We start from the raw sequence: 15275 nt of genomic DNA on the forward strand, positions 1-15275 counted from the left end.
AAAGTAACTACCGTATTTTCCGCACTATAAGGCGCACCTAAAACCTTCAATTTCCTCAAAAGCCGACAGTGTGCCTTATAATCCGGTGTGCCTTATTTATGGACCCATATTGAGCCACAACAGGTCTAGTATCTACGGTAAGCAGCCGCCGACTTCATTTTCGCCCGTAGAAGAAGAAGCGCGCGGTGCATGCTGGGATAGTTGTCAGAACGCTGGTTTGTTAATAAAGTTTGACTGACCTATCTACCTACTGACCGTCTAGAATCAGGTCGTCTGCAGGTCATTTAGCGCCACGTTCTCCGCCAACATGCTGTGCACGAACGGAGAAGGGTGACCATCGTCCGGCCACGCCCCGGCCCAGCTCTCCTCCCTGACCGGAGTCAGACTGTTTTGTTGACATTCTTTATGTCAACAAAGTGGCTTTAGACATTCATCCAGGGTGCTTCGACTAGGGTTACCAAGGGACCAGCCCCTATACATTTAAAGCCGGGGAAAGAGAGACAGAGACTGCGGCGGCAGCGTGTCGATTGGTCTGTGTTACCCAGAAAGCAGTTGGGCACAATATCGCAACATCAACATCGTGAGTAAAACAATGACTGGAGCAGAATACTGTATAAAGTACTCGGGGACCACTTTATTATTACTATACATCCACATTTGTAGAGTACGGAACAAATCACGTAGGTTCAATACAGAATACAGGACAGTTCCGTATTTTAAGGAACGGGTGGCAACCCTATGCGCCTTATATATGAAAAAAGTTTTAAAATAGGCCATTCATTTAAGGTGCGCCTTATAGTGTGGAAAATACGGTATTTAAATTTTGTAAATTATAGAGGCATCCTTTTTCCAGTTCTTTCTTCTTTTTTTCTTTTTTTTTTGTTGTTTTTTATATTTGTGCAAGACCAGAGCAGATAAATCTTTGTTGTAATTTATTCCTAAGAGTGTAATTACAGAAACCCTTTCCACATGTGCTCTGCAGGACTGCTGCAGAAGCAATGGTCATGAATCCTCCTGAGCCCACCAAAGAGAAGCAAAAACAAGGCTTCTTCAAAGCCATTAAAAAGAAAAAGAAGAAGACACAAATAGTAAGATTTGCAATTCTGTCAACCATCACATCATCCAAAAAATACCCAATACGTATGTTTTTGTGGATTAAGTTTTTTTTTGTTGTTGTTGTTTAGTATATTTAAGCTTTCAAAAACTGATCTCAGCCATCATCAATGTGTGCAGTTCCTGTAAAAATGATGAGTGAGTTAATCACTGAGAGTCCCAAAGAGTAATTCTGATTTACTATGAAATGGTATATTGTCTGCAATCATTCTTAATCATAATAATACTAACAATAGACTGCATAGGTTGAAAACCAGGGAACTTAATGAAAAGCAATCACCACAAGCACTCAGATAATCAGACAGACCTAGTAAAGCTCCAGCTCAGTAAAACACATTGTGGCGTTCAGCCATGGGACAGAATTAGCTTGTTCTATTTTATATTGCCATCTATTTTCATGCCTTGTACAATATTTCTGTCATGTCCATACGTTTGTTTTTTTTAGATTTTTCAACAATTTCTTATTGATGGATGGAAAATCAAAATGTTCTTTGCCAGCAAAAAGTAGGGGTTAAAACAAACTTCCAAACAATAAAATGTTTTTTTTTTCTATTGCTTTTGTCTCTCTAATGAAACTTTTGTGTCAATATTACTTGTGTCTTTTAGTGTCTAATCTTATGCTGCGTTTGCAAGGATGATTGTGGCTCAGCTGCTGTTTCTCTTACCACTTCTTCTCTATCTGCTGCCAGAAAATTGAGTTGAAAGTTTGTGGCTGTGCGTCTTTTCCTCCACAGACGGACGTGGAGGACGGAAGGAATCCGAGCATCAAGAAAAGCCTTTTCCCCCTTTTTAGCTCTAAGAATAGCTTAAAGCACAACTCAGCTGGAAAAATCCTACCTGTAGTTGCCTCGCCTATGGTACAGCATCAGCCTGCGGCACCCTACCCTGCCTCACCAGTAATCTAACTTCAACTCTACAGCTGCATGTTAACCGGCACGGCTCTCACGCCACAATGACAAGCTTTGAAATCTTCCTCAAAAGTTTCAAATTCCACATTGTGCTCTAGTTTGAGGGGATTTCAAATGATTTCTTTGCAAGCTTAAACGCGTAAGCGTTTTTATTTGTGTGTGTGTGCATCCATTCGTCCTGCTAATATGAATGTTAAAATGCCGTCACACTAATTCATGCTGCAGTGCATTTTGCTTGTGAGGCTGGCCCTTTAAAGAAATCATCGTATCATGATGGTCTTTGACATTTTCAGCAAGATACATCTATGGTCGTTCTTTGTAAATTTGTTACATCTGGGTAGTTTTGATGTACTCTTTTATCTTTTTGTCAGACAACATACAACACAGTATGTTATGATATAATGCAATGTGGATTTGAAAAACACACATTTCAATCAATATATTGCAAAAATGTACTTTGCATCCTGTTATATGAGAGCCAGAAACTTAAATTTGTAGAGCACATTTAAGATGTGAGGGAAATTAATTGTTTTTAATTTTTGATTCTCTTTTTTAAACAAACATCTGAAGTGCAACTAGATTTAGATTCACATGTTTCGCAGTGTGGGTGGTGTACTAGTTTTCCTCCGAAAGTTTATTTTTTGTCTCTTGTGACCAGAGCATCTTCCTAAACATGTCGCTGAGTCAGCGACGCGGTTTGTGTCGGGACTTTTAAGGTTCTTTTTTCTTGCCACTTGCCATAAAGACCTGATTTTTAAAGCTGTTGTCCTCTCAACCAACATGTCAGCTTAGTTGTACAATCAAGTTTAGCTTCTCTACACCTTCTTCCCAATTTATTTATTTTTTATTTTTTGCTTTAATTGCACAAAGGTGGAGTCTGACTTCTGAAGACGATTGAATTTCTTTTAGGGGTGTCAGAGTAAATATTGATGTTGGCAGTGACACTGACAGAAAGGTGTTGTTGTCCTGAAGAAGATCCACGTTTTTAAAAATAATTTGCATATTTTCATAGTGATTAAAGTTGAAATTTAAGAAAGACTTGATACATTTATCACAGTCAGCATGAGTGTATTTCTTGACAGTGTCATTTTAGGGACATGACATCCTGTAAACTACCTGTTCCAGTTGAAGCACAATAACCTTAAAATGGAAACATAATGTTACCTAAACGATGATGAAGTGGTTTTTGAACTGCAATGACGTCTTCAGACGCATCAACGAGGCCTTAGGTTGGAATAATTATCATTTTGCTTTCAAGCTCGAACATTGCACAGAAGGTCTGTTTATGTAATAAGTGGGTCAAAAAGTTTTGACAAGTTTTCATTTGGAATTAGGAGAGGAAGTGCTTGTTTGGCAGCTCTGTGACTTGTCTGTTTTCTCAGATAATCTCCCACATCCCATACAAACTATCATCCAGAAAGGGCTGTACGTGTGTTTCCAGGGTTACCAACCCTCTGAAACTGTCCTTTTATTAGCTCACAAGACAATAAGTGGTTTCAAACACCAGGAAGATGAGGCTTGTCAGCTTTCTTAAACCCTGGCAACGAGTAGGAAGTTATCACTGATCATCATCATCGTCACCCGTTTGTTTTTTGTTTTTTCGTGTCAGCTTGAAGGGTGCATGTTGAACATCACCGGATTGTGGATGGCATCTCATTAAGTTCAATAATATTCCAGCAACAGAGTAAAAAAAAAATTGATTTTCAGCAACTAATCTTCCTTCTTTGATTTCCAGGTTACTGGGAACGGACAGGAACACCTTTCCCTTCAGAGGAGCTCCAAGTCATCCTCCCACCACAGCAGCCGACGGAAAAACCGCGAGCGATCCCGGGACAGAGACCGCGACCGGGAACAGAGCAGGGACAGAGACCGGGACAGGGACAGGGAGAGAGAGAACAAGAGGGAGAGAGAGAGGGAGAGGGGGAGGGAAAGAGAGAGAGTCACCGATTGGCCACCAGACAAGCCAGTGGACTCCCACTCTCAGGTATGTGACTTTATCAAAAAAACAGTCCGTAACTCCGTTTGCAATAAACATTTAATTGAAATTTACACGGAAATGGAAGCATTTAATGCGTTGAGTTGAAATTAGGAAATTGTTGAATTCTTTTTGTTGTGCACTTATTTTGAATTTTTTTCTTCCACTTGTGTCCTTAAAACTCAAAGATACCAAAAACCAGAGATGTTGTTTCGTGCTAATGCTGAATCACAGCAGAGAACGCTAATTGGAAAATGGTACATTTTATAACAAACCGTTCAAAGACGCAACAGAGCGACTGAATAAAATGAAAGAAAAATAAACTCTTATGTTTTTTGTGAGGAGTGAAACGACTGCCTGGAAACTGCATGATTTGAAACTGTTCTTTGTTCCAAAAGGTTTGAAAGGATTTGGAGACGTACTGAATGGCAGCTCTATTCAGCCTGTCAGTCTGCTTCGAAAACAACTAATATACTACGGCTGTCTCTGCCTGAGCGGAGAAGGCCAGTGATAAGTAATTTTGATATTCCACCTAGAATATGTGGAAAATTATCAAAATAAAATTAAATTTGAAATCCTTACTTAATAAATGCTGCACTGTCATGGCTAAAGAGAAGCAAGTTCACCTATGTTTTACATGTGCAGAAGTTTGAAGCCAGTGTCTTCTTGCATATTGTAAGGATGTCATTACTTCTGGTTAGTAAGCGCAGATTTTAGAGAAAAACATAAGAAAACCACCAACCCTTGAGTGGGTGTAAAAAGTTTTCATGACATGTGTGACAAACAATTCTGAAATTCTTGTTTTAAGATTTTTTCCTCTTTCTTTTTTTTGTCAAAGATGTCTTAGCAACAAATGTATTAGCATTTGTGTGATGACCTAGCAAAAGCAGAAGAAGCCTGTAAGGTGATAATAATTTGCAGAACACTGAACACTGTCTCAATCAGATTGTTGCGATGTCAAAAACCACAACATCTCTCAATTTGTTTGTCGTTAATATTGCACTTATAGTCGATCAGGCCGTTTGTTAGATTGTCTAACAACTGTAAGCTTTTCTCTTATTCCAGAGCCAACCACTCAAGTCTCTACGCCGACTCCTTCACCTCTCGCCTTCCCCCTCAAACCAGGGGCAGCCTCCTCCTCCACCTCCTCCGGACCTGCGCTTCCAAGCCCCGCTCCCCAACCCGCCTCAGTCCTCCTCCAAAGCCGGCTACCCAGAGGGCCGAGGGCACACGGAGAGCAGGGCCCACTCGGGGATGAGCAGCTCAAGCCAGGCGAAGAACCGCAAGGCCAGCTACACCTTACCGGGACAGATCGAATCCAGCTGGCACGTGTCGGCTTTACAGCGGGTGGAAGGCGCTCAGTTCACTCCAGAGCAGCTGGGCATCAAACCGGGTCAGAACGGACCTACTTTTACCCGAGCGTCCCGCACCAGGATGCCGAATCTCAACGACCTGAAGGAGACAGCCCTGTAACATCCCTCCAACCTCTCTGACGTGTCTCTGTCCTTGGAGCCCGGCCACAGACATCGTGGTAACCTGGAAAAAGTTCACAGAAATATAGTCATCTGTTGATTCTCGTGTCTCTGAAATCTACAAAGACCCGACGCAAACAGGCCAGACATCAGTAAGGTGGGACTTGGCTTAAAGCAAGGAGGTCCCGGTATCTTCTCTGGATGTTGGAACCACGTCAGCTGATTCTGCTCACATCAGAACAAGCAGATCTGCCTGTGTGGCCTCTCTGCCGCCATCTTCTGCTTACTGAGCGCTACTGCAACGGTTGAGAAGCCGCCAATAAACTTAAAGGTTTTTCAAGCACTGATATTTGATAACAAAAAAGAGAGAAAGATTTATATCGATATTATTTATTAAATATTTATTTGTTTTAAATTCAAGGATATAAGCTATAAATGACACAGTATGTAGGTTATATGGGAATATTATAAAAAAAAATGTAGAATTAAATGTGTAATTGCAAGAGCTTTAGTTTCGACACAGAGAAATGAATAGATATTTATGTGTTGATAATAATGTCAAAAGGAGTATTTAATAATGGTGAATGTCTTTTTATGTTGAATATGATGATGTTAACATATCTTATGTTATCCTATTTTTACCCGTTTTTATTTCACCAAATTGTAAACTACGAGAAAAAGAAAAACTACTGAAAAGTGAAAAATCGCTGACATTAGATGTAGTACAGATACAACCATCACCTTCATGACATTGGTTGTGAAGTTGTGTGATAATTCGGGACATTTGTAGACATTGTTCGTTGGCAGATCAACCAGAGGGTGACAGATCAACGTCGTGCTTTAAGTACACTGGAAATAAAAAGATCAAAAGTGTACGCACCCTTGGTAGGAAGAAAACGTCGCGTTTTTGTGGCATAAAAATTGACCATAAGTCGTTTCAAGCTGTTTCCACCTTCAATTTGACATATATCCTAATACAATTCAACTACAAAGCAAACAATAAGAACCTGCTCATGGAAGTGTGTGTTGAGTTGGAGTCATACGTAGCTAAGGCACCTTTTTTATTGAGTTTCAGCATTTCGTCTGGTGTGAGTATATAACTACAGCGGGTCTTACCAAGGTCATATTTGCTAAATCGAAATGGCAAGGGTTATAGATTTACCCCAGAAAACGTGCTAAGCCCAGAGCTCGGGATGCTGGGGCCGGCCGCCATCCAGCCAGCTGCCATGTTTTTGAGTTAAAAAATATTTAAAGTTGACATGAAATTTAAAAATTTCACTTGTTATTGGAAGACTGGAGGATCAATACCTAAACATCAACAATAAAGTCTTAAAAAAAGGCAATGATGAAAAGAAAAACTAAAATAAATAAACAATGCTAAGCCTGGTGGGGGCACAAGTAAAGCCTGGTGGCCCGCCAGGCTTATAATACACTGTGGGAAACCCTGAATTCAAAATTCCTGTTTTATTTTTGTTGTTTTTTAGTTTTTAGCAAACACTTGAACATTTTAGGTCTAAACTAGCTGGTATTTAGATCTGGAAGCAAAGCTGGAAATGAAATCCTGAGTTCCAGATGGAAAAAAGTAAGCCCAGAGCATGATGCTGCCAACACTATGCTTCACTGTGAGTGTGGTGTCATTTTAATGATATGCAGCTGCATTGTTCTTGTGTTGAACACGACATATGAAAATGCATATATATCCAAAGTGTTTGCTGAGAAATAGACTAAAGAGAGTAAAGCTCAGAATCCTGAAACTGAATAAGAAAGTGGCTCTAAAACAGTTGAGTTTGCCGGTTATGACAGCTTTTTCATTTTTTTTTATTTTTCTCTCTTTAACTTATTGAATTGTATATATCACATTGAAGGTGGAATACTATTTTTTACGATTATTTGTGGTCCAAATTTTTTTTACATCACCAACTCATGTCCTACTTCTGGTGACACAGTTTTTTAAATTTACCCCAATTTTCTGTCTTTTATCAGTAACAACAAACAGCTCTCCAGCTTCATGCTGCCATTTTGGGTTTGTCTACAACCTTCCCATGAGGCAACAGGCGTCTTTGCTCATGTTAACCTCTGGAACTGAGACATATGACATACAACTCTGAAGATTGTTTCAAAAAGGCATACCTCACTTACAGCCATTAAGATCTTACAGGATAAGTCTGGGGATACTTTTATACTGTAATTCTTGAAAGCCAAAACTTTGTGAACCTGGCATTGTCCAAACACTGACTCCACGTTATTCAGTGTATAAATGAATTTGTTAGCACGAAAAACAATTAAAAAAAACATTGTCAATTTCAAAACTCGTCATTGTAGTGATGGGTTTGGTGTCTAAATCATGACAGAAAGTAGTTGCATCTTCACAGATGAAGAACTTTAAATAGAAAGTTTAAAATAGTTTACTATAACAAAGTCGAACCAAAAATGTTGATCTATTCTAACTTTTTAAATGCCAAATGAAGCAAACAATACAATCTTTGTAACTTTAGGACTGGATTTTACTGTCGAAACTGGTTACACAAAATTATCCCAGACTTATTCTGTAATCTATGTTTACATCCTCCGTGTGCATCTTAAAGCTCGTGCCATCACCGTTTTTGTAAATGCCTCTTTTGTAAACAATTTTAAACATCTGAAATTGTATTTCCCTGTTTGCATTCCTTTTAACATCAGCAGTCATGATCAGGGATGAATATACTCAAAACTTGATTATTTAAAATAATAATAATAAAAAAAAAGATCAGCTTATCTTGTGATGTGTGGACAAAAAAAAGATAACACTTTGAGGCCTATGTGAAGTTATAACGCAATGTTTCCTCTAATCTCCAGCAGTGTTCCTTGTTCCTCCTTCAAAGTATTAGAATCATTACACATTTTACTCAAAGATGAACATAAAGGTCACGTCTACTAGAGTGCAGCTTCAAATTAACGGAGACCCAATTGACAACATGGCTGATTGAAAGCAATAACATCAAGAAATAATCTCAAAGTAGTGTGGGTTGGTCACATCTAAAAATTAAACTGAAGCATAGACGACTTCCTGCAGTATATTGTGAAGCAGGGAAGTGAAGATAGTTCCATCCTCCTGCAGTATTTTCCCAGTGCTCCTGTATCTCACCCTGAGCGTGGCTCAAATCAAACACACTGCCCCATGAAGCTGTGCATTTGTGCAAACACTTAGTGCTAATGATTGTAAATGACTGCTGATGTGTCCTTTGTGGACAGAGGGGTGACAACGCTTGCCTTGCCAGTGACCCGAAGCCTTACAGTTAGCTCGCTGACTCAGCAGTTCTTGGTACAAAAGGCTCCAGTCACTCGAACGCGGTGAGATGACGTTCTGTTCCCAAATATGAATGTGTTTCCTAAAACATCTTCTTTTTTTATTTTCTGTTTCTCCATTAGCTATTTTCCACCTCTGACAGGGTGTAAATACAAATAGCAGAGTGTATCTATGCTGACCATTCTAATTAAAATATGATAGGGTCTCATAATAAATACCGACTGTACATTTTTTTGCACGAGTCATATCTTTTGTTCCACAGACACAACATAAAAAAACAGACATGACAGGTGTGTGGGTTTAATCTAGGAAAACGATTTAAAGGTACAATAAAGGACACGTCTTTGACTCAGGAGTGAATCCCATAGTATCGTGGGAAAAAAAACAAAAAAAAACGAGACATTTCATCACAAACACAATACGGCAACAGTGAAGCTACCTGGAAAAAGAACTAACAAAAAAAATAAAGTAAGGAGAAAAGGAGAAAGTATTTAAATGGGAAGCAGCCCTGTTTTGGCATCGGGAAATGTAAACCTACTGAATGTTTCTGTTTGCATTCCATGAAGCATAAAGTCACTGAGGATAAGAAGTTTAATATTGATCACTTTCGGCAATCACTGAAATTATGGTTTAAATCACAGGTTCCAAAAAGTTTGAGACAAACCAAATGAAAATGTGTTTGTAGTAAAATGTAGATTTGATTTGTTAACCAACAATGACTTCACACTGAACGGCTCTCTACCGCAGCAGCTTTTGCATGTGTTCTTTGGAACAATAGAAAAATGAAAACGTGGCCTCTAGATCATTCTTATTGTTTGCATATTGGCTGTTTACATTCACATATCGTTATTTATGGGTTGCACCTCATTGTTCCATGCAGCGATGAGTCCCCTCTGCCAACCAGAGAGAAACAAACTGTACAGTAAGCGCGTGTGACATCACTCTATCAGAAAATAAATACTTAAAGTAGCTCACATTTATTTTCAGAACACATCTGCTATCTTTAATTTAAGACAAAGTGCACAAGGAAAGCTTTCACCTTCTGCTAAAGATTTTAATTCATTTAACTTTTTTATGGAAAGAGAATAAAATCAAACTATCTCGCTATTCTGGGTTCAAGAACAGAAACAGTTCTGGGTTTTTTTGTGGGATATTTTTCAAAATGCCACATATTTAACTTATGAATAGACTCAGTGTGTATTTCAGGGACTGTCTGGTTCCTTCACACAACACCACAAACCTGTGGCAACGAGCCCCTCATAGCAACACTGCCTCTTCTCCTCAGCCACTAATTATTGCTTTGAATTTATGCCATTTCATTGCAAACTGAGCCACCCATTGAGAACTCTTCAAAAACCGGAGCCCCGGTGAGAGAGACTGGTGTGGCACAGAGACAAAGCAGGGCGGACTGAATGAAAGCATGTTGTACATATCAAACAAACCTACTTTAATGGAAGCACGTCGGATGTAGAAACGGTTTGAGGTCGTGAATATTTCAGGGTCAATTTGTTTTTCAGGAGATCTGTGAATACATAATCAAACAGCACGCAGGGTCTGGGACAGCGCTCCGAGGGAGGCAAGGAGGAGGGATTCACATGCACTTCTTCATGCAGAGCAGCAACTCCAGGCGCAGAGCAATGCGAGTGTGCCATCCGAGGGGGAGAATGCGGACGTAGCGAGCCACAATGGGCGGCCGGAGGAGGTTCTGGACGGATGAAGAGCGGTCAGAGTTTCCATAAAACACCTGAGGGAAAAAGAATTAGGCAGGTGATGTTAAGGTGCGATTAGAGAAGAAAGGAAGGGCCGTGAAGGACTGACTGAATCAACCGACAGCTCAGACATTTTTAAGTGAGGTTCTGTCAAGCCGACACGTCAACCGTCACAACCACTGTTCAGCTGAGAAAACTGTGACAAACTGGACACCAACTTAAAAAAGTGTAGATGGTTAATATATAATAATATGTCATTAATATTTTCCATTTGAGTTGTTCTAAGTTGCTAAAAAAAATCAGCTGGAAGACAAGGCTGTGCAATTATTACTATTGCCATAAGAACATAATTCAAAGTTATTCCACTAAGATATCTTGTTTTTCAGCTATATGAACTATGTCTGATTATAGCTTTACAGAACATCACTTCCAAATATCTCAACTATCCTTTTAAGCCAAATATTGTTCCTACTCTATTCAGCGTTTAAATCCAAAAGTTGTTTCAGAATTGTAAGTAAGCGCTGATTGGTCATTTAATTCTCTGAAGATATCATTTTCTACATTTTACAAATCTGTTACACTTGCGCATATAAAATATTCATACAACTGGTAGATTTGAATTTAAAACAAATTGAATTAAACCAAGAAGTGTGGCTGGGAAAAATAACAATAAAATATGCTTGTATTTAAATGTTTTCAATTCATTTATATCATATTTAATAATCAGTAGAAAAAAAAATCTTTGAATCGTGTTCATAATTGCTAAGCTGGTTTTTGCATATTTCCACTGGTATTTTGAAGACACAGCATCCTGGCTAACCCTAACCCTCACCCTGACATTAATGTTACTTATATTTACAACAAATATGTTTGTAAGCCTTGAATGTTGCTATAAAACTAAACCTAGCAGGTGTATGAATAATTTTGGGCTTGAATGTAGCAAGACATTTACTGAAAGTATTGAGTATGCAGTTTTGTAAAAGTGTCAGAAAGCAGTTGATTGATGTACTTTCGATTCTTATTTAAAAAAAAAAAAACATTTTGTATGTTTGTCAACTGCTATTTTGTTACATTATTTTTAGAAACATTTAAAACTGCTAAATAAAATTATGCTTCAAAAGCATATTTACAGCATCGATGACCCAAAACATTCTAGATTATTTTCGTCCAGGGTGTCGCTGCTTTACTGACCCTGTTGTTTCCAGTTTGGTCTTTGTAATAAATCCAGTTGAGCTTCTCGTCGGTGCGGTACTGGACGCTGTACTTGGTGACCCACTCGTCGGCGTCACAGCGGCCCTGAGAGAGGATCCCCGAAACCACCATCACCTCCTTCAGGTCGACCTGCAGCCACTGACTGTTGTCCTGGAATTTGGACAGCCAAGCACACCTTGGAGAAGAAACGGAAAATAAAACTCACACATGATTACCAGTACTCTGCTGCTGTATTATAAGAGAACTAAACTTTGTCGAATCATATTCGGCTTTTTAACTAAGGAGGAAAATGAGAAGCTGTTCGAATGTCTTCATCAATATCAATAGAATGTTATATTAAAGAATGAGGACTTAATGTAGCAGAAATCAAATTGATAAAATAAAAAATGAGGCTCTCAGTGTGTGTATTTTGGCATTGTGGTGTTCATATTTCCATGTTGTGAACAAAAGGACATATTGTTGCACAACCTTGGCCAGTTGTGTGAGCCATATTGTGTTTATCCTTACTGTTCCACACAGATTGTAAGAACAGTTTGTTTTTTTGTTTTTTTCATTATATTGGCACAAAACTCAGCAACATGTGGTAAAATGGAAACAGACTATAGAAACATGTGCAGATATTTAAATGTTATGATCGCACTGTGCTGTGAAAAGGTTTTCGTTTCATTGCAGGTCATTTTATATGTTTTTGCAACACATCCTTCAGGCTATCAAATTTTAATACATGACAAAAGATGACCCAGGTAAATACAAAAAACAGTTTTCAATATGTTATTTCATCAATAATTGAAAAAATAACGCATCTGGCTCTTTGAGAAAATGTAATTTGAGAAATGTATTAAATTATGAACTAACAAACCACATTTCCTTGTTCAAGCCTGATTACTGCTAAAACTGTGGACTTAAGAGACCACTCAATCAGAACCTATCAGATGCTTCTTTACGTCACCTCATGGTTGTAGTAATGCAAATATATTGTTTCTGTTGTTTTAAATAAGTTCAAATTGTTTTACTTTGACTTACCCGAAGCCTTGGCTGTTGAGCCTGGCTTTGCTCGGGACCCATGAGGAGAACCACCCGGTGTACTGCTCCTGGTTAGAGCAGGTGACTTGGTCTGGACTCACAGATCCTGCCTCGAATCCAAGAGGCCTGTGATACGGACACTCTGCAAGTAAAAGCAAAGTTGACCAATTAATTTTTTTTTTTTTTATTATTATTTCTTTTTCATTGTCACCATTTGTTTTGAAAGAACCTCCTTGGATCGAACGGATGGAGCCCACTGAGAGGAGGACGTGAACAGAAGCAGCAAGCCACTGACGATTTGACCACCAAATGGTCACCACCAAAGCCTCTTTGGATTTTCAGTCTTCATCCTTTCCGCTTTGCCCTCCAGCCCTGCTGACATCCTCACACACACCCTCCAACACCGAAGACCCCCCGCTGCGTGCAGCCGCAACGTGACCCACATTTCTTCCTAAAAGCCAACAGCTTAATTCTTCACAGTGAGAGATCAGTGATGTCCATTAGGACGGCAGGACAGCAGATGGCCATCCACTCTTCTGGACTGCAGCTCCATGTTGCTGCGAGCTCTCCCTTTCTCTAAGCTGAAATTTCACTACAAACATGTGAACGAGGGAGAAGATGGAGGTGAGCGAGAGTGGATTTGTTGATGCACGCAATAAGACCTGGCTCCTCTGTTTACTGCTGCTTCAAGACTACCAGGGGAAGGGATGCATTCGCTGTAATCCCAGCATTACAACGTTCACAGCAAAGCTTCTGTTTGAGTCAGGAGATAAGTGTTTGCATAACAATGACTCAAATGCCTCTGCACTCCTCCCTTTGTAAATTATGAATGTTCGTATGGTTGAAATAATAGAAATTCCTAGAGGTGAGACACAGAGGGGGGAGGCAAAACGTCGGCTGCAGCACAAAGTGCTCATTCAGGCCCGTCATTCATCATCGCAGGGTCTGTGTTGTACTAATAGCCAGTTTCTGTTATTCTGTGACTGGCGCAGTCTAACAAGAGCTGCATCATGTTCTGGCATGATGATTATCAGCTGAACTTATGTGTCTTCGCTGTCATCGGTTGCCATGCAATTTGTGGCTCAGATGACACTCGCCCATTCACTCGTATCACTTGTAATCGGCGTTGATCTCTTCTGCAAGTTTGCCCGTGATTTAAATCTGACCAAGTTGGAGCGTCTGCCTCTGGTTATTTACAGAAGAGCTGAAACAAACTATTTCTCATGGATTTAATGCTGGGTAAAACCTTAGGCCAAAGATTTCACTGGACGTTTTCATGCCTTAAGTTTCTGGTTTTTACCCTTCTGTTCTTTTCATGGCTCTGTCGTCACACAACGTCTAACGTCACCTTCTCAGAGGATACCCAGTGGAGCATGTCCACCCTGTGGAGTTAAATCTGGACTCTGACGCTTTCATGTCCAACACAATGTCTCTCTGCGTGTAAAACAAATGTAGTGGTTCGTCTTTGGAAATCTGAGGATTTAGTTTTAATGACTTTACATAATGATTTCGTCAAATAACAGATTTCCTGATGTTAAATAGTTTATAACAATCCAGGCAGGGAGAGAATAATTTTCCATCTTTCTTAGTTTGGAGGAGCTGGGAGTTACTGCGTGGATACAGTGAGCACCAACTTGGTATGAAATTAATATTTGTACTTCTTTAGGTTCCAAAAAAAAAAAAAGCCCAATATGAGATTTCACAAAAACATTTGCAGATTCACTTTAAACAGAACATGTTTGCTAAAAGAGATAGAGAGAGGTGTAGGCATGTGTGCTGAGGCATTTACCTGGCATGCAATCCACTCCTTTCACCATAGAGCCAGACCCCATGATGGAAAACTCTGTTGGAGATTCGGCTCCATCGCAGTCACATTTGCAGGACTTGGTGGTCCACGCCTCAGAAGCGGCGGTCTGGTTCCAAAATAAAATAAATTAAAAAATTTAATAAATGAAGTGGCATTTGAAAAACTCAACATGTTTTTGCTTGCATGGTTTAAAATGGTTGCAATATTTGTATTATCTTAGGGGGTTTCATACCTCTTGAGCATGAATCCTGATGAGCGCTGTCCAACCAGATGGTCAGAAGAAAGGAGGGAAAAAAACAGCCAACACAGGAGAGAGAAGATAAGAAGAACAAGAAGATGCTAAGGACACGACAAACATCCACTCTGTTGATAAAATCTGTTCATTTAACTACATTAGATAAATGTAAACAAAGCACTTGAACCAATACAAGAATGAAACTTTCAAACTCAGACATACGTCCTGCTGTATTCTGTCAACAGAAATACCTTAGAGTCATTCTGATACCAGCTTTCTAAAACTTCAGGTTAGGTTTCTGAGCAGGTGAGGACAGATTGAGTTGAAATCGTACCGTCAGTTCCTAGAAGAAGCAGAGCGAGCAGGAAATGCTGTACGATGAGCGCCATCTTCAAAACCCACTTCCACACCAGACTGGACTCACAAATGAGTGAGCAGCAGGGACAAGAGAGACTGGATTACAGTAATCCACAGGACGTTAATGGCCCTACCTAATGCCGTCCTTATCTGACAAAGCCCCTCCTACAGCCGGTAA

General features: G+C 39.6%; 2 protein-coding genes across 10 annotated transcripts in view; one reads left to right on the forward strand and one right to left on the reverse strand.

The window, feature by feature from the left end:
* The window catches only part of cdkl5 (cyclin dependent kinase like 5), a 52991-nt gene extending 44009 nt beyond the window's left edge, over positions 1–8982 (forward strand). For 5 of the 9 annotated variants that reach the window (XM_015039842.1, XM_015039840.1, XM_015039844.1 and 2 more), the window contains 4 exons: positions 983–1088; positions 1848–2009; positions 3757–4005; positions 5062–8982. In XM_015039842.1, the coding sequence (XP_014895328.1) occupies positions 983–1088; positions 1848–2009; positions 3757–4005; positions 5062–5469 (925 nt within the window). In that variant the 3' untranslated portion in view covers positions 5470–8982. The remainder of the gene's footprint in view (positions 1–982; positions 1089–1847; positions 2010–3756; positions 4006–5061) is intronic. The other 4 variants (XM_015039847.1, XM_015039843.1, XM_015039848.1 and 1 more) reach the window with 2 other exon arrangements.
* A 58-nt stretch (positions 8983–9040) lies between these two features.
* rs1a (retinoschisin 1a) lies at positions 9041–15176 on the reverse strand. The gene is made up of 6 exons (XM_015039863.1): positions 15075–15176; positions 14738–14763; positions 14488–14611; positions 12699–12840; positions 11655–11850; positions 9041–10498 (listed from the first exon to the last, which is right to left on the reverse strand). The coding sequence occupies exons 1-6, from the start codon at positions 15127–15129 to the stop codon at positions 10346–10348; spliced, it is 696 nt and encodes a 231-aa protein (XP_014895349.1). The 5' UTR covers positions 15130–15176; the 3' UTR covers positions 9041–10345.
* Positions 15177–15275: the final 99 nt, after the last annotated feature.

This window comes from Poecilia latipinna, unplaced genomic scaffold (genome assembly GCF_001443285.1).
Source record: "Poecilia latipinna isolate Pla-1442-1.1 unplaced genomic scaffold, P_latipinna-1.0 Scaffold488, whole genome shotgun sequence".
In the NCBI taxonomy this organism is placed as follows: Eukaryota; Metazoa; Chordata; class Actinopteri; order Cyprinodontiformes; family Poeciliidae; genus Poecilia; species Poecilia latipinna.